This window comes from Stegastes partitus, unplaced genomic scaffold, assembly GCF_000690725.1.
Source record: "Stegastes partitus isolate 25-593 unplaced genomic scaffold, Stegastes_partitus-1.0.2 Scaffold312, whole genome shotgun sequence".
Lineage (NCBI taxonomy): Eukaryota > Metazoa > Chordata > Actinopteri > Pomacentridae > Stegastes > Stegastes partitus.
In genome coordinates, this window is record NW_007578043.1 from 360,020 (window position 1) to 382,497 (window position 22,478).

General features: G+C 41.8%; 1 protein-coding gene across 1 annotated transcript in view; it reads left to right on the top strand.

Annotated features, from left to right (window-relative positions):
- arap2 (ArfGAP with RhoGAP domain, ankyrin repeat and PH domain 2) overlaps positions 1 to 22,478 on the top strand; it is a 173,628-nt gene that overhangs the window by 58,299 nt on the left and 92,851 nt on the right. The window contains exons 10-11 of the mRNA XM_008283445.1: positions 9,127 to 9,233; positions 21,200 to 21,399. Of these exons, the coding sequence (XP_008281667.1) occupies positions 9,127 to 9,233; positions 21,200 to 21,399 (307 nt within the window). The remainder of the gene's footprint in view (positions 1 to 9,126; positions 9,234 to 21,199; positions 21,400 to 22,478) is intronic.

The following is a 22,478-nucleotide window of genomic DNA, read 5'->3' on the forward strand; positions in this document are numbered from 1 at the left end:
ATGATAAATATGCTAACTGTGATCTACATATTGATCAAAACGATCATTCTGGCCATAATCCTGCAGCACTACTCAGCTGTATCACCTGAATTCTACAATTATTCATTTTTTTCCAAATAGAGATATTCAAGTCATCTCGTTCAAATTCTACATCCAAGTACAACAAAATATTGCAAAGTCATTTTTTTCCCGCCGCTATCCGGCAGGCGTAATTGTTTTCACAGTAGCGCTCACGAGCAAAGGCTCATGGGTAAATATTGGCTTAAGTATTAGCATGCCGTTGTCATAGGAACAAAGGGCCCAAAAAAGTTAATGGAGTCCCTTCAGTCGTTTGCTCAGTATTATTGTGTACCGAGAGTATATTGCCACAGACGAATCCGCTCTTTTTGATAAAACGAGCTCACATCTCAATTTTTAGCTGCGGAAGATAAGTTTTGTCTCACTCGTAGTTCCTCTCGAGTCTTGCTTATTTGATGTCGGTCCAATTAAAACCCTGATAGTCCGCGCTCACGTACAGCCGTCTCTGTTCTCCGCCCGCTCCCTTCTCTCCCGGCAGCCAGATATCCTATCTGAGATGGAGCGATATACCTCAGCGATACTATTTCTTAAAGTGCTTCACACGTATTTTGGCGTCTGATAATGCTACATGCATTCAGCTCATTTCCATCCCCTTCCTTTTTGCTCTCATTTGGTTTCGCTCGCTCTCGTAGTTTTGTTGTTTGCCTTTCATTATTTTCTTCATTAGCGTGAACAAACATCTTTGTTAGAATTCTCTTTTGGGTATCACTCCATGTCAGCACATTTCCACTTCCTTGATCTGAGACAGCGGGGAGAAACGGAGGGAAAGAGAGAATCGGGGAGAGAACAAATTAATTGTATTATTTCAGCTTATAAGCTAAATCCCCGGCATAAATGCGGCGGCGGCGGCGGCGGCGGTGCGTTTTTGCAGGGAAGGGAAAAAAAAAAAAAGAAGCAGGCGGCAAATGAAAGACAAGAGAGTTAAGAGACAGAAAGAAAGAGATAGAAGTAGGGAAATGAAGTGAAGACCACTCCGGCGCATGAGTGAGGAATGAGCGTTGGTGGTAAGAAAAAGGAGCGAGTGATGGAGAGCGAGGAGGGAGGTAGACCGTTGGCCCGTTCAAGTTCAGTGGAGTGGAGTATTTAATCTAACATGATGAACGAGCTATTGGAAACATCATCCTCCCAGCTCCTCCCTCGCCACCCCTACCCCATTTCTCACGGACCGTAAGCCCCGTGATGGAGCCGTGTTTAAGGTCATTTAAGCACCAAGGTAAAGAAAGTCAGACGGTGTGTCTCTCATCCGGGTCGATCCCCGGCGGGAGCTCGCGTAGGCAAATCGCTGCGAGCACAGCGACTCGTCCCGTCATCTCGTACATCACGAGGGGTTTTGTTTTCGCTCCAGCAGCTGAAGGATTGATTGATTTCCGGGTTTTTTCTCGTCGTCATCTTTCCCCCCCGCTAGTTAAACTCGGTGTGATCTTTAGCTGAAGCTAAAACTTTGAACATCAAGCGGAGCGGCTGCAGAATCACAGCGAGCGCGAGGGTTTAATTGTTCTCTGCTTTAATTAAATCTCTTTGTCTTCGCAACTTCTTCATTGTGCCATCATCCCGAGGCTGCATTCGAAGAATTTATGATGAATTTGTTTACAATCTCGGCGCTCATACGGCGAAAAGATGCAATTTAAATCTTCTTTATGTGAAAAGTGCAGTTTACGCCTGCGTTCTTTACAATCTTTTTTTCCTTGTTTGATGCGCAGCTGACAAATTAAAGTCGATACGATTACGCATGAAGTAGACGCGCGGCGACGTTAGCGTTCATCTGGAGCCGAATGTGCGAAAATCCACTCCTCCATTAGCCGAGAGATCTGTGCGGCTCTTTAACCGCTAAATCCTCGCCGGTGTCGTGTCTGTGTTTGTTGTAGGTTGATCAGAGCTACTTCACAGCTGCTGGAAAGGAGGTTGATGAGAGCTGAAAGAGTGAATCAAAGAGCGTAGATGGAAAAGCTTTTAAACAAGGAGCTGATAGGTGCTCAAATATTAAAATTGAACTGTACAATGAAGTGGCAATTATCCAATGTTAACCCTTTCTTGCACAACCAGACGGAGGATTTTTTTTTCCATGCATTATAAGAAATGAAAATGCTATTCTTTAGTCGACAGCATGGATTTAAATTCTTAATTGTAAGTAACAGTGTGTATAAACAACCTAATGAACTGAGTTATCCATAACCATAAAAGTGTAATTTTATTTTTTAAAGATGTTTTTGAGATGTTTCAATATATGCTTCTCCTAGCTGTGGGGAAAAAAAGCAATTATTACAACATTAGTGCAGCGAGGACACTCTTATTGTGCTGTTTGGCTCCGTCTTTGAACGATGAAAGAAATATCGTCCGTGACTCTCCAAAATTCCTCTCTCAAATAAAATTCAGCAATTTCCTTCTTCTTTTCTTCTTCTTCTTTAAAAAAAAAAAAAAGTACATCATCAATTCCGCTCTGTCTACGATTCAAAATTCACAAAGCACCCAGGGCACAAACTTCCACAACACTGCATGTAGATACGACGTTACGACATCCGTTTGGTGTGAAGTGGGGACACTGGAACCTGGCTTTAATATAAGATGATCAAAATGTTAGTCACACTACAGTAACTCGCGCTAGATATTGCCTGTTTACTATAAATAAGAAAGTCATTTAGAAAAAATAAAAAATCACAAAAACTTCTTTTTACCCACGAGGCCCTCCCGCGGTCAAAGAAATGGGCCAAAGGGTTCAACAAAGCTGTCATTTTGTCAGCCATCTTGGATCTTCCAAGACTTACTGTAGTCCTGCTTGTAACCAGGTTACCACTTATGTCGTCTAAAGAGGCTAACAGACTCCATCAAGAACCATACAAATAAATAGCCCTCAAATAGCTTGTCAGCTGTAGGGACCACTGTGCATGTAATGGTAACTAAATCCAAACTCTACGACCCTGTAAGGCGTGTTTTTACATGCATTTTGAAGCATCACATTAGAAAAAAACAGCAAAATTCAAGAAACTCGCCCAACTTTTGTGCTTGCTTGAGGTGGGTTTTTTGAAAGCGTTAATGGGATTAATAGGAAATACCTTTTTGAATAAGTTCCGAAGTAGTGAACATTTTACCATCTGAGCTCTAAGCAAGATGTGGGTATTTTGTATTTTGATTCACTGTGGGCTCTTTTTTTTTTTTTTTTTTTTTACTGTCCTGCACCTCCATGGAAACGGCACAACCCAACGAGAGAATACACAACTGCTCTCTGGGCAGCCCAATGAAATTCTAATGCTGTACGCCGTGAAAAAAATGAAAGCTGGATTTGTTTGACCATTTATTTTACAGAAATGGAGGGGAATGGAATCAACAGGTGGACCATGATTCTGAAGGCCTACTGGAAAACAAACAAACAACAACGTGACTGTACTTAGTAAAGATATACATTTTTTATTGGTTTCAATACTTTCCATTTATATGTGTAAACACAGCCGGCAGTTCAGCCTCGGCATTACATGTTTGGAAGCTTTACATGTTCATTAAGCAAAATGATTAAAAAGTTTATTGTTCATTTTTATTCTATTCTCCGGATTTTTCAGGTTGTCCGTCTGTCCAGTTCTTGTGAATGTGACGTCTCAAGAGCGCCTTGAGGGAATTTCCTTCAATTTAAGACGGATATTCACTCAAACTTGAGGATGTGATTAGATTTTAGCGTTCAGAGTCACTTATTTTTACCTCACGTGTCCCAGTCTTGTAAACGTATCAGGAACACCTGCAGGGAATTTATTAACCTGGACTCAAGCATTAACTGATTAGAATTTGGGAACCACATGTCACTGTGAACTCACAAAACACATTTTTGGCCATAGGTCAAGCATTTCTATGGTAACTGTAACAACATTTCTCACAAATGTCTAACAGGATGCAATGATGAAGAGATGGCATTGTTATATTGAAAAGGTCAAAGGTTAACATCACTTCTTCAGTTGTTCAGCTCCACAGCTCACGAGCAAAAGAGGAGACTGTGACCATACTTCAGATTCAGTCGGATACTGAAGTGGTGACACTGATGCCCACCTTGACATTGTGGTGATTGTTGAGATCTTCTGTTGCTAATGAGGTGACAATCTGTAGGTAGCATCCATGTTTTACAACTTTATTTTAAACGATTACCTGGAACATTAGTGACTTTCGTGTGCCTTTACTGTGACCTCATAACTGAGGTACTAAAACGTGAATTTTGTGCTCCGCTAGTTGAAGGCAAATTCCATTGAAGACATCACATGACCTGGATTTGCTGTTTTAAAGAGCCTATATTTTGCTTTTTCACTTTTCTTTAGTGTGTTAAATAGTTTTTTTGTGCATGTAAAAGGTCTGTTAACTTACAAAACCAAAGTTAGTTTTGCTCCTTACCAGCCTGAAACGCCTCGTTTGAAGTCAGGCTGTTCCGCTGTGACTTATTTACATCACCATGTACCACATTAGCATAATGCCTGCCTAGTGGCTCATCTAGCGTTTCAAAAACGACGAATAAGCAGCTTCCTCAAAATCTGCTATTATTTCCTCGCTAGAACTTGAGCTGTGTCCCAAATGCTCAGACTCAACTTTTCCTGTCAAGCCAGCTGACCAATCAGAGCAGACTGGGCCTTAAAGGAGGGGGCCTTTAAAGAGACAGTAGCCAAAACAGCTTGTTTCATACAGAGGGTGAGGAAAGGTGTTGTAGCTAAATAAATAAATGATAAGATAAATGAATGTTTTTATTAAAAATGAAAGAATGTAAACCCATTCTAGTAGACCCCAAAAATAAAATTAGGAATGCGTTAATGTGCATGGTGTGGGCCCTTTAAAGTGCCATTAACATAGTGCATTCGCGTGCTAAGATTTGTGAGTTCGTATGAGGCCGATGAGAATGTCATGTTTTTGAAAAGAATATAAAAATATTGCTCAAAATTTGACCTTCCATTGGAGGAAATTGACAAATCGGGGAGTCACAAACTATCAAGGTCCGTACAAGATTTCCTGGCGATATTTTCAAAAATTGTTGCGCTATTATTGGGCACTTTGCTCATGTGTGATTAGAAACTCAACCCTGGGATCTTTTATGTTGCCAAACCTGCTTTTAAGCTCACTCTGAAGCAGCTTTTACACTCCAAAGTCCACAGTCAAGTTTCCAGGACTCCAGGACTGTATTTTTAAGAATACATATATATATATATATAATTTTGCAAGGTATTGAGTGCATTCATCACTTGCCTCATACTGTTTCTCCCTTTTGTCTCTGTCTTTTCCCACTTCTGTTTTCTCGGCTTTATCATCATCCACAGTTGTTTGCTTCCTTCGGCCACTCTGTGTCACTGCTTGATGTTTAAAATAATCAAAAGTCTTTTGTCTCCATTGAGTGTGCGCTCTTTTAAACTCACCCACCCCTCTGCGAGCCAGTCTTACCCTGCATGCTTTTAGAGCAGCTTAAGTGGTTGAGTGGACATGGAATTGGAGATAGAAGCAGAGGCCGCCTCTATTTGTCTGGCTTCTTTTTTTTTTCGAGCTGCTTGCTACTGAGAAGTGACTGACTCGCACAATAAGAGAACGGTGGAAGAAATTATAACGGGATGCATGAGTGGAATATTCAGCCGTTACTTAAGAACTTATGAGGTTAAGGGTATTTATTTGACGTGCAAGAGAAATCCCTTTTCTCTGGTAGTTTATTTCTCGAGATGAGTTTGCGTAAGTTCCACGAGATGCTTTGTGTAGCGTGTGGACAAAAAGTCGAAGAGCTGACGCATGCGTGCGAATGTCCGCCTTAAGGCCTTTCCCCCCCTCTGCTCCTATAAGCGCCATTATTGCCACCTACCCCTTGGCAGTTGTAATAGGGTGAGTTATTTTTACCTCTAATGCCTTTCCTTCCTCTCTCCATCCCTCCTTCCCTCCATCCTTGGTGAATTAATTGGAGAGGGCAGGAGGCCACGGCACATATTGGGTAGGTAACGAGTGGCGAGGGCTGGACGGCCGCTAACACCCGACTCTCTAATTGGCTGCCTGAGAGGGATGAGGGTCATTAGGTATAGGTGACTGCTTTGCCCTCTCAGCACAGTCATGCACATACATTCAGACAGGCGGGAACGCTCATGCGCGTATGTACACATGCACGCAAGATTTCCTCCTCCATATATCCTCCCCGGGTGTAAAGCAGAGCAATTTTCCCAGGAATACATGTAAGTCATTTGTCCTTCTGTGTTTGAATTACAGCCGTGTGTTGCCTTGAGATCCTCGGCCCCCCCGAACCGAGCAACAATGAGCTCCGGATGAGGTTGCTTTCTACTCCGTCAACCCCCACACTCTCATTATCGCGTCATGCATCTTCAAACCTCTGAACACACTGAACTTAAAAGAGCAATGACTGTACGTGGTTATAATTGATAGGATGGAAAGGCGAGTTTCTGCTGCCCCGAAGCCCCTCACATCAAAAGTTTTAGCTCAATTAGGACCTGGCCATACGGTGGATCCACTAGTCTCACTCAAACATTATCTTCCTCTGTCTCTTATGTCATCCCCTTCTGAGATCAGAGTGCCTTAATTACTCGTTTCACAGGATCTGAGTTCTGATTCATTGTCCTCTTTTTTTTCTTTTAAAAGAATGATTGCGCAGAATTGTTCAGAATAATAGCCACCGTACTCCTCTAAATTAGTTTGAAGTGGTCTAATTGGAGGCCGATCGTGGTCGAATTAAGATTTTGACGACATTAGCCCCAATTGAACCAGCCCACACAATAGCAACAGATCAGGCTGGGAGATTCAGCAAATATTTAAGCAACTTCCATCTCGCAATCTGCAAAAAATTTGGCCGGCTCGGGGAAGTTTGTTGCTAATTATTCTGCGAGAGAGAGATGGCAGGGCTCTCCTTCACGTACATAAACACTTCTTTGCCCTGCTACGCCATGTATTTTACCAAAAAAATGGGAAAAAAAAGCGGCTAATCAACGGGGACGGTGTCAATTTCCGTCTTTGTTTGGTGTAATTAGCGTAAATTGTTTTCGCTGGTGAAGGAAACACATATGATTTATAGCTGGCACGGCGCGGCGGCGGCGGCGGCGTTCAGGGCTCCTCGCTTAAAGCAGTGTTTTGTGAAGCGCTGTTTGAGAACTATTGGCATAGACAGTGTTTTGCTTTTTCCACACACACACACACACACTCTCACACTGTCAACTGCTCAGCTGACCCCTCACCTGTCTCACCCACTCTCACTGAGGATTACCAAGACCTCCTCTCACTTCTACCTTCTCCCTCCTTCCCCTTCCTTTTGTGTTCTCGCTCTCTTTGTCTCCCCATCTTTTGAGTCACATTTGCTGGCTTTGTCTGCAGTGATAGAGCAGAGAGTGTGTGTGTTTTTTTTTTTTTGTAGTGTAATGTCGAATGTTACTTCTTTCTCTCTCTTTTGGTCTGTTTTGATGTTTTGCTTATATGTGTGGGTGTAGGTGCACTTGTTCCGTCTTGCCGTCTGTTTTTCTGTCTCGGCTCAGAGCTCTAGGCTATAGAAAATGGTCTAAACTGCTGTGAGTGTTGAGGGTGAACCGAAGAAGGGAGGGGCACGGTGCAATGCAGAGTTACAGTACAACTTAGAAAAACTGCGCCTCTGAATCTAACCCCTATTTCTGAAATGGGTCTCAGAAAACATTGAGACTGAAAGCTTGGGTTGGTTTGGATTCCCCAGATGCACCTTTTGGCTTTTACAGAGCTTTGCCGTTAATACGCAGGTATACACACTTCTCAGCACAGCCTCTCTTTTCCTTTCCGTCTCCCTTTAACACTCACGCGCGTCACATTTGTGCGTCATAACTGGTCGCTGTGCCGTCGGTCTGTCGCAAACTATTTTCAGCAGGCCTCTCTAACACGTCTACCTTGATATCCGGTGCCATTTTTTAATGATAAAAAAAAAAAAAGGGAAAAAATATCCGCGGAAAACAAGGCAGCAGAGGCTGTGACTGTCCGTGCACTGTCTCACTTCGGGGTTTGTTGCTTGTCATTACACCGACTGACATTCAAGCCACGTCTGAGAAACAAGTTGTGACTTTAATGAGTCGACCTGTTGATCTCACCTTATTAGGGAGGGTCTCTAATTTGGCCGAGAAGGGCTTCACATAGTGTCTGGTGACGGACCCTAACATTTGCGGTACCCTTTGGGGGAATAATTTTACATTTTTTCTAGATTAATTTTGAACCGTTGTATACATCCATGCTTTGATAATTGGTGAATGAAAATAAGAGTGTGTTAGTGCGAGCAAACGGTTCTACAATATGTTTCAGGAGTAGTTTGATCATTTGGGAAACACATTTGTTTGATTTCGTGGCAAGATTTTGTTAAAAAAAAAAGATTGTGAGCACTTGCATGTGTATGCATTAAACATGGCGCTAATGCTAATAGTGGTTGACATTAGCTTAGCAACAGCTAGTTAGCTCAGTGCAATTTTTAATTAAAAGCTAATTCAATATGTCCTGTTTTGTCCTACATTTCTAATATTTAATTATTTTAGAAGTTTGCTTGCGGGCAAAGAATTAGCTGAGAAGATATCACTTTCATGTATTTGTGCTAACGTCATGAGGCGTTAGCATAACAACAGCTAGCGGCTAAACTCTGCCCATATTTGATAACAAAAAAAAAAGAAGTTCAATATAGGGTGTTTTGTGCTACATTTGAGCAGTAGCAGTTTTATATTTTTAGAAAAAAACAGCATATTTCCTCCTTTGGCAGGATGTAGCTAACAGTTCATGCTCGCGTGCTAAATATGGCACAAATGTGAGATATATGCAAAATTGAAAAGTGACACGTCTGTGGTTTTACAATGTGTCAAGAGCTGTAAGTGTTTCTTGGTGAACGGCAGCGTTTTAAAACCATGCTTGCTTCTAGCTTCCAGGGTTAATGCTAAGCTAGGCTAACCACTGCCTCCATCCTCAGCAGTCAGACTTGAAACCAATAATGACTCTTACCAAGGAAGTGTATAAACCTGTATAATATGCCAAACATTTCTTTTTAGAGCTGGAAAAAAGATGTTTTAAATATAATATTTACTCACCGCCATCTCCCTGTATGTTTTTTTTCAGGACTTTAAAGCCGGGCTGGCTATTGCTGAAGTGGAACTGACTGCTGCCAATATTAAAGACGCTGACCGCAGGGGCTTCGAAATCAACACACCCTTCAAAAACTTCTGGTATGTCTGCCCTTCATTTGTGTTTGTGCATGGCGTATGGATGTTTGTACTGTACAGAACCTTGGCCATGTATCTCTGCCTGTGTGTTTTGCGTCGCTTTTTCCCCACAACAAAAAGCTATTATATGTGTGTGAGAGAGAAAAGCGCACATCTGTTTGATCTCACACCTCTCCTACTTTAACATTAACTCCATTTCTTATTGCTTTTTCATCCCCTCCCCGCCCAAAGATGAACGTTAAACGAAGGAATCTCTCTTTCAACACAGACCCTTCAGAGTAAAGTTTCCAACAGGTTGACACAGTCGTGCACCTCCGAGTTTGTTTAAAACCTTTTCCGCAGGTGGCAGCTGAATGTCAAGACATCGTTCATATTCTCCTCCAAAAACAAATCCTGCTGGATTATCGTTTAATTCCGCCCGTATAGTTTCGGAAATGCCGTTCACATGCGCTAAGCCTCTTGTTACAGTGTGTTTTAATCTGAATAATCATATCTCATAAGGCATCCGAAATCGCAGCTACAGCAAGGGCGAGCATTTTGGTTAATCTGGTCTTAAACGTGTAAGGTATTAAGAGTCTCATAGCACGATGGGGGACTTGTGCTAAAAGAATATTCACACTGAGGTAGAGGATTCATTCGGTTCACCAGTACGTGCTGCGAAGGCTTGGAAATTCCTCCTAATGAGATGTAACTGTGTGGGAAAATGTTAATGATTAATTAATTTGTTTGTGGTACCTTCAGCTTGAGCATCTGCCTCCTTTGCTTACCTTCTTTCCTGTGAAATGAGCAAATATACATACATCTCTCTGATAATTATCACCAAAAAGCAAACAATCAAAGGGATAAAAGTGCTTTAAATGCAATTGGATAAACTTTCTTTGCTCCCTTGGTTTGGTGTTTCTTATTTGTGGGGCGTATATCTTTTATTTTCTTTCTTGCCCATGTTGTAAATGAGACCTTTCTTCTGACGCTCCCAGACATTTAAGCTCTTGCAGCGCTGTTACATGTGTCATTGATCCACTGAGCCACCGTGTGAGTCACCATGAGGTGAGGTGTGAATGGGTGTTAAAGTGTCTGGGGAGGGATATCAGGACTGCATTGTAAGTGACTGATAAGAGGGGTCACTAACCACCTCCTGGGCTTAGTGATGGTTGTTCTGGTTTGACATCAGTGGGTTAGTTTAACTTCTCTTTTGAACCATCTGTCTTCTCTGTCCAAAATGCCATATACTTCTTCTTTAAGTTCCTCCGTGTACAGGTCTTTGCATTGGATTGCGTACAGTATATTGCTCTATCTAGTTGTTTTCTCCTTCGTGCACACTTGGATGTGTGTTGAGGATTCTCCTGAGTTTTTTTTCCAGTGGTTGATTGTTCTTTTCCTCCCCGCCTGTTGTGTGTCTTTCTGCGGTTTTGACAAAGGCTAACCACATGTTTTAAGTGCCTCTCTTGATGTGTTTGTGCTGCCTCTTCTTCCCTTCTGTCCTTGCGGGCACATTCTGATCCCAATGGTGTAGGACTCTGATAACCCCCAGCTTGTGCACCAGTGGGCGGCGAGAATCAAATAATAGTTATTGATCAGCGTGTGGGGGTGTTTCTGTACACTTCAGTGCTGAGGATTTTGACATTTTCAGTGTGCAGCGCACAGTCCAACAAGGCCAGACTGACATCCTCCTGGGAAAACTTGATGTTGCTGTCCATTTCGTTTATGTGTTCTGTGAAGGCTTCCACTTCCTGTGTTTTCATTCTGACCCAGGTGTCACCCACGTAGGTACACCAATGGGAGGGAGCTGTTCCCACCAAAGACATCTGGGCTTTGCTCTCAACATTTTTCATATAAAGATTGGCCCATTTTTGAAGACGCCTGTGAACCCATCGCACAGCCGTGCTTCTATCTGTGGAGATCTTCATTTATAAAGAAGGAGGCGGTGGTTGGGTAGAATCTGAGCAGCACATGTGTGGTCTGGGTTGAGGTTCATTTTGCTGGACAGAGTGCTGTCCTGTAGCAGTTTCCAAATAAAAAAATTTGCAATAGTTTCATCTGAGTCCAGTTTTATTTTTCGAACATTGTGTGAAAATCTCCTCGGATGTGCTGTCGGGTGTTATCAAAAAGAAGAGCTACGATGGTGGATAGATGTTTGGCAATGTTGTAGGGCAGGGGTGTCGAATCCTGGTCCTCGAAGGTCCTCAGCTCATCATCAAGCTCTGCAGAAACCTGATAACGATCCTGATCATTTGAATCAGGTGTGTTGGAAGAGGGAAACATCTGAAACATGCAGGATTGCGGCCCTCGAGGACCAGGATTCAACACCCCTGTTGTAGGGAAAGGAGAGTATACGACTGATCATGGCTCAGCTTGGGGCTTCTGCCTTATGTATCTTAGACAGTCTATAAATGCAAAGGGTGCCTCTCCAGGGTGTGTTATAGTCCATGTTTCCAGCTGTTACAGGAAGTTTATGACCTTGTTCTTGTAGCTGCTGGTAGGAACTCACCCAAGTGTCTCATGTTGGCCCTGCCACCGAGAAGACTTGCTACCTTGGCATCCACTCTGTTTAGCACAACTTTGCATCTTCCTTCGTTGACCGTCGACTCTTGAGTTGTGAGAAAGTGGCGATTGTGGCTGTTCCCTTTAATCGTTTCAACTCTGTATCTGCTCAATAGTTGTTTCTGTTTGTTTGGGAACTGGTTCCAGTTGCAGTTTGTTTGCGACGTGAAGGCAAATCAGATCAACCCACAGGTTTTTTTGTAATTGCAGATGCAACATTTTAGCAAGCATTCAACCGCTAAATCACTATTAAGTTCGACTGCTGATAATTGGAACTGTTAGGGAAGTCATCTGTATCGGCAGTCTTTGCAAGGTCATTTAATAACTCTGGTAATATATGCGAGTCAGCATGTTCGGGGATTTATCCTGATTAATTAGAGAGTGAAAATGATTGAAAACAAAAGTGTCAGGTCTCTACTCCTTATATAAGTGCAGCTCCGAAATAAAAAAAAAGTTTTTGCAGTCTCACCCATAAAAAAATGAAAAGTAAAAAAAGGTATTAATGAACTTTTGAAACTTCCTGTTGGTGCTGCAAATACTGGATAATGACAGAAATATAAGCAGGTACAGCAACAGGTGTGCTATAAAACATACCAAAAGCACCGATTGAGAAACCGCAGAGTAAAGACAGACAACGTAAATTGTGCACAGATTTCGGAGTACAAATCTGTAATTTAATCAGAACACAACATATCATCAAAAATGTTTCTACCTTAATAAAACCCATTATTGTTTGCAAATTGTGATGTTGGTGCAATGGTCCATCCACACCATTGACAAAGTGTCAGGTGTCTTTACCTTTAAGAATGTCAATGTTACACCCTTGAAAAGAGGAATAATGAGGACAAGACACGAGGTGGTGTTACTTCTTCACGTCCAGTCTTGTAATGGACGAGCAGGAGCAACACGGTTCTCTACGTGAACTCAGGCATACCCAATCGATTCCCGATTAGCAGGCAAAAACTCTTAAAACATAAATTCTGGGGGAAATAATCCACCAAAACAAGGCAAAACAATAAATGAGCAAAAGAACATCCAAACAACGACAACTCGGTACTGCGCCAACACGTCACTTTATAACTTTTCAGCTTGAAGACCAAAATAATCGATAGCGGATCAATCAATCAATCAATCTGCTCGTTTTTCCTTTTTGAAGTGCCAATATGAACCAAAGCAAATCACTTCCCTTTCTCGCCTCAACACAGAATTACATGTCATGTTTCCCCTGACTTTTAAACAATTAACATTTTTTATGACCATTACATCAACATCTAACCTTGTGCCTGTGTGTTAGCACAGTTATAGTTTTGTTTGTATCAATTTAGGCATCAGGAATCGTGGAATTTCAAATACATTGGTATGGACTGACAAGTTTCTAGTATCGTTATGTCCCCCCATTTTCACCGATAATGATCAGAATCAGTTTTGAGCTCTTTCTGACGGAAGAGAGAAATCAACTTGCACAGCGTTAAAAAGAAAAATTAAATCATTTTTAAGTAACGAGGTCTCTACCTTATCAATGTGAATATCTGCTGGTTGTGCCGACCTTGGCTGATAGTGAACTGAATATTTTTTGGGTTTTAAAAAATTACACAAACAAAACAACAAATTGAATAACTTGCATTGGCGTCTGGGAATTGTGAGGACATTTTATAGATCAAACAGTTAACCGTGTAAGTGGCAGATGGATCAATAGTGGAAGAATCATTATTCCGAGAGCTGCACGGGTTGTCACCAGAATTGAATTTGGCCATTCATGTGGCGGGGCGGCTCGGTGGGGACGGTTAGGACGCCTGGGATCTTTCTATGTGGAGTTGCATGTTCTCCCCAGGTTCTTCCTGCTGAGATGAATTGGTGATTCTAAATTGTCTGTAGGTGTGAATGTAAGTGTGCTTTGTTGTCTGTCTCCCCCCCGCCTTCACCCGGCTGGGGTAGACTCCAGCCCCTTGGCGACGAGGATTAAGCGGTGTATAGATAATGGATGGATGGATGGATGGATGGATGGTTCATGTAGCAATACTACAAGAACAACGGCAGAATTTCATCACCAAAAAGCGTCCAATCATTAAGTTACCTGTCAGTGCATGTGACCCAATTTGAATACTTTCTGGTTTGTTTGTGGCACCAAAAGCCCAAATTTCCTGATTTCTTTTTTTGTTTTCTCTCCAGATCAGCTAAGCCCAACATGAACACAACCTTATAGAAAACAACTTTGATTGTCAATCACCAGGAAACAAATTGATGCACCTTTACCTATTACAAAAACAAAAGGGAGTATGTGCTTTCCTTTGTGGTGTCACTTGTACAACTAATGAGCAGGCATGTCTCAAAGTTAAGCTCAGCTCTAATGAGACAAAAGAAAGTCTTCCCCCTTAAGTTTGCTTTTCAAAAAGCACTTTGTGAGTCGCTTCACCCACCACACACCTCATAGACTTATTGATCATCGCTGTGTGCGCCAAACACGGGAACAGCGTCCTGGAAAATCCCACTAATTATCGATCCAGGTTCTTTTTATATATACGTGGTCTCCCCTGGGAGCTTGTGCAGGTATCTGTGCCTCTGTAGGTCTCAAAGCCTTTCAGGTGACTCCTGTCCCTGAGGGCCTACAATCAATGAGTGAGCTGCTTGTTTGTGCTGTAATGGCCCATTTAGAATACAACCGTCACAGCTGCCTGGACAAAGCACGGCTCGTTTGTTTGTGTGCGCTTGTTCACTATTTTCTCTTCTTACCCCTTCCTTTTTTTTTTTTTTTTACCCGTTGCCTGGTGTAAAGATTTTTTTTGCCCTCATTCCTCTACCTGTCTGTTGTATGTCCCATCGATCTGTTTGTGTCAGCTCCCTTAATGGTCCCATCGTTTGGCAGCTTTGTTAATACGGTGGATGTAATTGCCATTTTGTATGGAACCAACAACAAAAAATTGCGAAATTAAAATGAGCTCAGGTCTCCCGAATTGTTTTGATGAGGTGATTGTTGAAGGGGTTTTATTGTGTGTGTGTGTGTGTGTGTGAGTGTGTGTGGATCAAATCGATTGGTAGCCCTGGGAGCGTTCTCCTACCTGCTCAAGGTGGGGATTAGTGAGAAACTCATCTAATCACTTTAAGCTGTGGAGACTCACTTTGGCTTTTCCATTGTTTTGCTGCCGTTAAATGGACGGAGTGTTCACCGCGCCGTGGTGGATACAATAGCCGACTTTTATGAGTAGAGAGAATGACAATGAGGCGCAGAGGAGAGAAGATGTTACCAGGCAAAGACATTCAAGTTTGGAGAACAGAGAAACTTTGTGTTCTTGATCAGAAAGCACTTTTACTCAAGTAAAGCTGCAGATAAATGCCTAGCTCAAGGGCATATTGGAGAAAATCCATGTTTGTCTGATTTGTTTTGTGTTTGTCTAGTGGGTATTGGAATCTTTAGACAGTTTCACAATTTCTTTCACCGTAAGCAGAAAATATTTCCTAATGAAAAGTCTTGACAGCAAGGTCTTCGGATTATCCTGAGCGTAGGGGGGGCATTTGTTTTGGAAGGACTTGTTAGTGTTAAGTTTTTCAAATTTAATTTTCTACCAGCTTTTAGCAGCACAAACACACTGATTCCCTTCATCTCTGTTGTATCAAGTGGGCAAAAGAAGTCTCAGAGGTGGGTAGTTCAAAGAACTTGTCATCCTAAACTCTCAAACTAATGTATCTGCACGGACAGCCAGAAGAACTGCTTTGTTTTTTTTTTTTTTGTGTTTGGCTCGACAGTATAAAATTGAAAATGAAAAACCAGTGTGCAGCCACATAAAAACAATAGAGCTATAGATGTGGGATGAAACACAACCATCAATACTTACAGCACATTTGGTGCAGTTCACTTTTAACAACACATATGCAGTCTGTGCAGATAGTCTGAAGATATATTCTTGAGGATTCTTGAGAAATGATGAATTTTTCGTCACTCAGACATGCGGATATGGAGACCATGAGTTGATCTTGAGTCTTTCACCGTAGCCATTTGGGTCTCGTGTAAAGACACTCACTTATCCTTGAAATTTACTTTGAAAACCTAAAATTTAAATTAAATGGACGAAGAAAAAGATTGGTTCCAACTTTAACCACCAATGACAGCGGCTTGTTCCTCCAATTGGACTGGTCAACTGAAAAATACCTTTGGTTTCATTTACTTATCAGTTTCTGCTTCTGTTTATTTTGACATTGTTGGTTTCAGTTTCAGTTGCCAATCATGGAATCAAAATTTGTACAATCAGCTCTCACATTGGAAATCTCAGCCGTCATTTTTTGGTGTCTTTAAGGCAAAAATTCCATAATAGCCAGTCAGCAAATTCTAATTCAGACGGTCTCAGAGGAAACTAGACTTCCACACCTCCCATTGGCTCTGTTTGTAGGTTTTGGAAAATCCAGGAGACTTTGTCCAATCGCAGGTCTTTTGGCTTTATCACAAAAGCTGCTGATGCACACTGCTTTAGATGGTCAGAAGTCTGATTCATTAATGAAAAATCCTGCAGGAAAAAGGAAAAGTTGCGATTCCACCACTGTAAACAGCTGCCCACACTGTGAAGCAAACCAAAAAAGAAAGATGTCTCACCATAGACTTGACTGTGGCAAATGCTTAGTTACTTGAAATTCCAGATGATATGTCTCTGGTTAAGCCTATCAGTCAAGCTTATGTGGATGAAATGCATTCGTATACTCATGCTTGTCTGGTGGGAGGAGCTTAGAACCGACAGGGAAAAGGGCTGTATTTTCAAATTCTTCTTTTTTTTTTTTTCTTTTGCCCAGATTTCTGCCTACCTCAGCTTTAAATATTCCACTTCCACGACACTTACGGATTCATGACAGACTGACTGAAAAACGAATGGCCAAAAATCCCACTTTTTTTTTTCTTTTTGTTCTCTGATATTTGGCCAAGCTCCCAATCCACCAGATCCAGCAGTTCTCATAAATCAAGCAGCAGCATCATTTTGTTTGGCTCTCTGTACTGGGTAAATGCCCACTTCTTTCCCAGCCTCTATCACAGTTTGTAAATCTTTTGTTCTAATTTTTTTATTTTTTGCTCTACAAAGTCTCCAAGCTGTGGTAAATCTAATGACATTATCATGGGTCATGGGTCATTTTTCTCCCGCTAGATCCGAGACATTACAGAGCAGTGCTGTTGAGCAAACTGAAGGTTATATGTAAGAAAATGTTTCTTTGGATTGGAAGAACTTCCATTGAACTGCATGAAACTCGCTCTACAGATTTCTGCCTTGGTTGGTTTTATGTCAAGGTCACAGAGGCCATATTGATTATCCAAACATTAAAGCTCTTGGTTCTCACAGTCATAAATGCTATTGGGAATGACTGGTTGCCATGTCGCTTGAATTTTAAAAGACATATTGAAGTTCCTAAGCGTGAACTGATTAACTGCTATGAATATTTAATGTTTACCAGCCACAATAGCATAGCTGGTACTGTTTTCACCTTGTGGATGGCTCTGTGCTGGGCTCGTGTTTCCAGAATGTGATCCTGGAGACATCCTTTGTAGTGGGAAATAGTGTCAGCAGTTCTGAATACTTTGGCGTACTTACGTTTATCTGGCAGGTTTTTCTATTCAACAACATAAGCACCATGCAAGACACAAAACTCTGAAAGGTCTGTATTTGAGATGAAAATGAAGGCCGAGTCTGACGACGACGGTTGTGGTCTGATCCACTGAGATGCTGCGGTAAGAACTATTGAGTGCTCAAGGTTAGAATGTCCGCTTGTTGATGGACGTTGCAGCCGGTGTGATAGAATTACGTTGAACAAAAACTTTTTAATCACACAAACCACAGGAACTTTGAATATTACAAGAATGTCAAGCTACCTCATATCAAAATTGGATTACCAAATGTACTTTTTTAAAATAAAAAAATACATTTTCATGAGTGGGGACTTGTACTAAGTCCTTGGGTGAACAGGGAACCCTGAAGTGGACTTCAGAGAGTAGAGCATGAAGGTCACACAGGTCAGCGGAAACTAAATATAAAAAGAGCCTTTTTTAATGGAACTATATGACAGTTTTTGAAATCCGCTTATTTCCCATCAACTAAAGGTTGGATTAGAAACTCTATACCACTCTCAGACCTGTTTGTGAAATACGGAGGGAGAGCCAGGCAACTTTTAGCTTAGCATAGCATGAAGCTAAACCAAAGTGAAAGAACATCAAGTTCTGTGCACAGTAAAGAAAACAGAAGGGTCACTGTACTGGACAAGACATGAATTTGTTGCAGTGGAATAGAGCCGGGCTTCCCCTGTTTAATGCCTTTATGCTAAGCTAAGCTAAGCTAAGCTGTCCCCTGGCTAATATTTGTTAGGCAGACATACAAGACCAACAGAAAACAAAAGTACTTTGGTTGTCTGACTTTTGAGTTGCATTACTGTATTCACTGCACACTTTGATCAACTTTGATAGCCGTCTAGATAATTACTTGGATGCAGTGTGGAAGAACTTGAGAGCTCTGTGGTAGTAGTTTGTGTTACGATGGCAAATGATAGAAGCTTGTAACCACTGGTTGTGAAGGTAACATAGAGGAATGCATGATGCATAGTGAGGCAGCAACAAGAAATACATATGTGGTTCTAATTTCCATGACAATTCAACAAGAGAATTCTGTTTGAGAACACACAATTTATTCAGATTTAATGTTTTTTGGAGACACTTAGTTTCTTTTTCAGCTCTATTTTACAAGACAGAGTTTGTTGACATGCAGGCTCCACATGTGCACAAGGAATCAGAAGAGAAACACATAGAAGAAAAAGATTTGATTGCCAAAAAGAAATGTGATGCCAACTGCACCATTGATGCATTATCAATTATCATCATGATTCTGGCTGCAACATTTATCTTTAAAATCCAATGAGGTTATAGAAAATGGCCCATGCTGATAGAATCATTTGGTTTCAGCTTGGGTAAGACATTAGGACTCCTTATTTAGCTATTTTCTAATCTATTTCCACTTAGTTGCTCGGCTGCAGCAACTAAGTGGAGACTAGAGGCTTATCCGTGCACAGCTGCCATGCTAGCTTTTACTGCATGTGAGGCGTCTCGGGAATGTAGGTAAATTGTTGTGGCTATAACCACGTTTTAGGTATAGTCTTACTTCCATATTTTGACTTCAGGAGATGTTTTAAATTCAGGTGAAGAAGAACCTTATGTTAAGCCTTATTTCAATGCATATTTTAACATTAGCGCTAATGGAAGTGAACTAGTGCTCTGTTTATGAAATGTGAAACTGCAATAAAAATATTTAGTCTCTTCAAATCAATGAAGACAATTGCAATATGAATATCGGTCATAATAATGATCATTTTCCATTCTTAGTTTTCTCGAAATATTTCGGCTACAGAAAACATGATGCTGACCAAAAACAGGCACTTTGTTGGCAGTTTCTTTTGCTTATTGTCACTACACAAGGGATTTTAAAAAAAAAAAATTGCCATTTAGATCAGCTTAACAAAGCTCCGTATGATGTGCAAAGCAACATCTACACGCCAGCAACTATTTTGGATGCCTTTACCACTGCTATTACACAGGTTCCAATTGGTTCGCACAGCCAATTTGAAGCTTTTTAAAAAATAGATTTCCATTTTGTATGCAGATGCACTCCCCTCTAAAACCACCCCAATCATTCTAGAATGATCATTTTATTTTCTAAATAGAGTTACTCGAGCCATCTGGTGAATATTCCTGTATTTTTTTTTTTGGTGTCACAAAACATTGAAAAGCAAAAAATAAATATTGCAGTGTCGTTTTTTTTTAACTTAAAAGTTTGCAAAGTTTAAAAAAAGGTGCTTGAAAACAGCTACTTTCTAATTGATTTTTATTAACCTAAGGGTTGAAAGAAACTTTACTTTTACTCAACCTCTTGCATTGGAGGTTTTCTTTTTATACAATCTTTGGGGTTTGCTTCAAATTTCCATTCATAATTTTTTTCCTTTTTTTTTTATTTCGCTGCTCTTTTCTCACCCGTTTGCTCTTTAAGCCGCAGTTTATTCCGCGGCTCCATCTGAGACCTGCTCTTCACTTCATACCTAAAAAAGCTGCGCAGCACCTTCACACACACTCTCGTGCTGCTGCCTCCTGCCTCCCTCTGCTCCTTTGTGGTTTTCGGAGGCCGTGTTGTAAGTTCAGCAGACAATGTGAGCAGTCATCTCTTTAGATGGGCCCTGGGCACAGACAGGTGGGCACAGAACGGCTGAACCCAATCAACCTATCGATCTCTGCTGGGTTACTTGGGCAAGGATGGCCTGGTGCACATCCTCTGCTCCAGGCGAAAGCCTCCCCCCCCCCCCCCCCCCTTCCTCCCCCCCCCCCCCCCCCCCCGTCCTCCCAACCCACCCTTACTCCACCCTCCCCATCTTCCGTCTTACTTTACACCGGTTGCCAGGTTGCCATGGAGACCAGCGGTCCCATTTCTCCTTTCTAAGTGCTTCTTTCAGTCAAGCTAGGGTGCTCTCCGTCTCTCTTTCCTCGCAATTTTATATCTCTGTCGATCTCTGTCACTCCGGCTTGCCTGTCTTTTTGTCTCTCGCTCGCTCCCACTTAAGCTGGCGCATGCACGCAGATTGCTTGTTACACCGACTTAGCATACGCTCAGCTAATCTGGAGACGTTCACGACTTTCAGCAACTTCTTCGACGCTCGCTTATGCGTCATCAGAAACCTGTGCTTGTTACACGGTAATATGCAGTCTTTCCAGCGATTGTGTGGGATGAATTCGACATAGATGGGACATGTTAAAGACACACTGTAAATAGATATAAAGCCTCCTGAGTGTGAGTGGTGCTTCTGAAATGTATGGGAGATGTTTAATTACAGTCTCATTGTAATAACAAAGTTATAACCAAGTAATAACCAAGTGTAATAACCAAGTTATTACAATGAGACTCTGAAGATGTTTAATTACAGTCTCATTGTAATAACCAAGTTATTACAGTGCATATAAACCTCAATCACTCGCTTGCAAATTTGATCAAATCACCTCATTCCTTCACTTTTTTATTCTTTATTTTATCACTTTCACATTAACAAAGCTCTCGTTTCAAGTCCTGGTGTTTTAAAAAAGGTACGTAGTCGCTGTAAATGGAGTATTTTTATGCTCTTTCATCCATTTGTCAACTTTCTAATGTTGAAATTATATGTTGGGAAAAAAATCATCCCGCATTAAAACTTTATAGATTTTAGTGGTACACGGTGAGACAGATTGATTTACCTTCCCCCCTTATCCATTTCATCAAATCTATCGCAATCACACGTACACGCTTAGCGCCCCCCAAAACTTCTCCAAATACTGAAAACCTCCCCCGTCGTAACCCCGCCAAGCGATACTGTGCTGTTTAATTGCTCTCTCAAATCAAATCAATAACGGTGAGGTATGTGTCGTTGTGTGCCACGAAAATCAATTGTTGCAGCTTCACGGCCGACTCGGAACGGGAGAAGGAGGAGTGGATTGAAGCGGTCCAGGAATCGATCGCCGAGACACTCTACGACTATGAAGTGGCGGAGAAGATCTGGTTCAACGAGGCCAACCGGAGCTGCGCCGACTGCCGGACCCCGCAGCCGGAGTGGGCGTCGGTCAATCTGGGCGTGGTCATCTGTAAGAAATGTGCAGGTAAGGGAAGCCACTCTTTGCTTCTTTCTCAGGTGGAGACGCTGATACGTACAGTATACCCGGTTCGTGAAAGCAAACCCGACTCGGCGCAGCTTTGTGCGAATGGAATCCATCAGCAAGCATGCTTCATTTGATAATTGCTAAAGCGGTGGTTCCTCACGGAGCTGGTGTAAGATAAATTTGAGGGGTAGCTAGTTCTGATGCTGCTTTTTTTTGTTTGGGATTTATTTATTTAATTTTTTTGTTTCTAAGGGTCTTGGAAGCTTTATTCTTAAAGGTCCCATTATGTGCTGCTTTTCAGCAAATTAATCTCACATGTCTCCGGAGTGTGTCTTTCCATTTTTTTTCAGCTCCAGATACTGCAAAGATTTTTAACATTCCTGTTCGGTTTCAGTGCCCGAAGCTCTGGAAACCACTGAGCCGCTGCTGTCCCGCACAATTTTGCCACTTCGTACTGGTTCTGTTGTCAGAAAACAGATCCTGCGAATGAGGAATCCCATTCAGATTTAAACGCGATAAATATGAGGGCAGGAGAAAAACAAAAAGATCTCAACACGGGCTGAGCTGCAGTGAAGCACAACTGGCAAGATTAAAACACAATCAGTGGTTATTGATTTCAAATCAGTAATGAATTTCAACTATCTCCAAATGTCCTTCAGTAATACAATTTCTACAAAGCCTTGACCTGTAGGCATAGCATCAGAGCTAATGTTAGCCACATTAGCTGCACAAACAACCGTTATAGTAGCCATCAGAAATAAAAGTAATCCACTCCATCTTTAGATTCCTTCGATGCTGGGAGTGCACGACAACTATCGCGTTCACTCTTGCCGCCAACCTTCAGAGCGCTTTGCACACTGGATGAGGCATTTCAGAGTTGGCAGAAGCAGCTCTGGAGCGTAAACCGGCGGACTTTGAGGCAGCTGCTCATTCTGAACGTCTCACCTGGGAAGCAGCTGGTAGCGAGTGGGCTCGGTGTTAAGTTTCAGACCATCTATTTGCGAGGCGGCTTCATGTACTCAGAGCTTTCATGTTACACCTCTAAGCTTGCGAGACAATCAAAACATAAAACAGGTTTC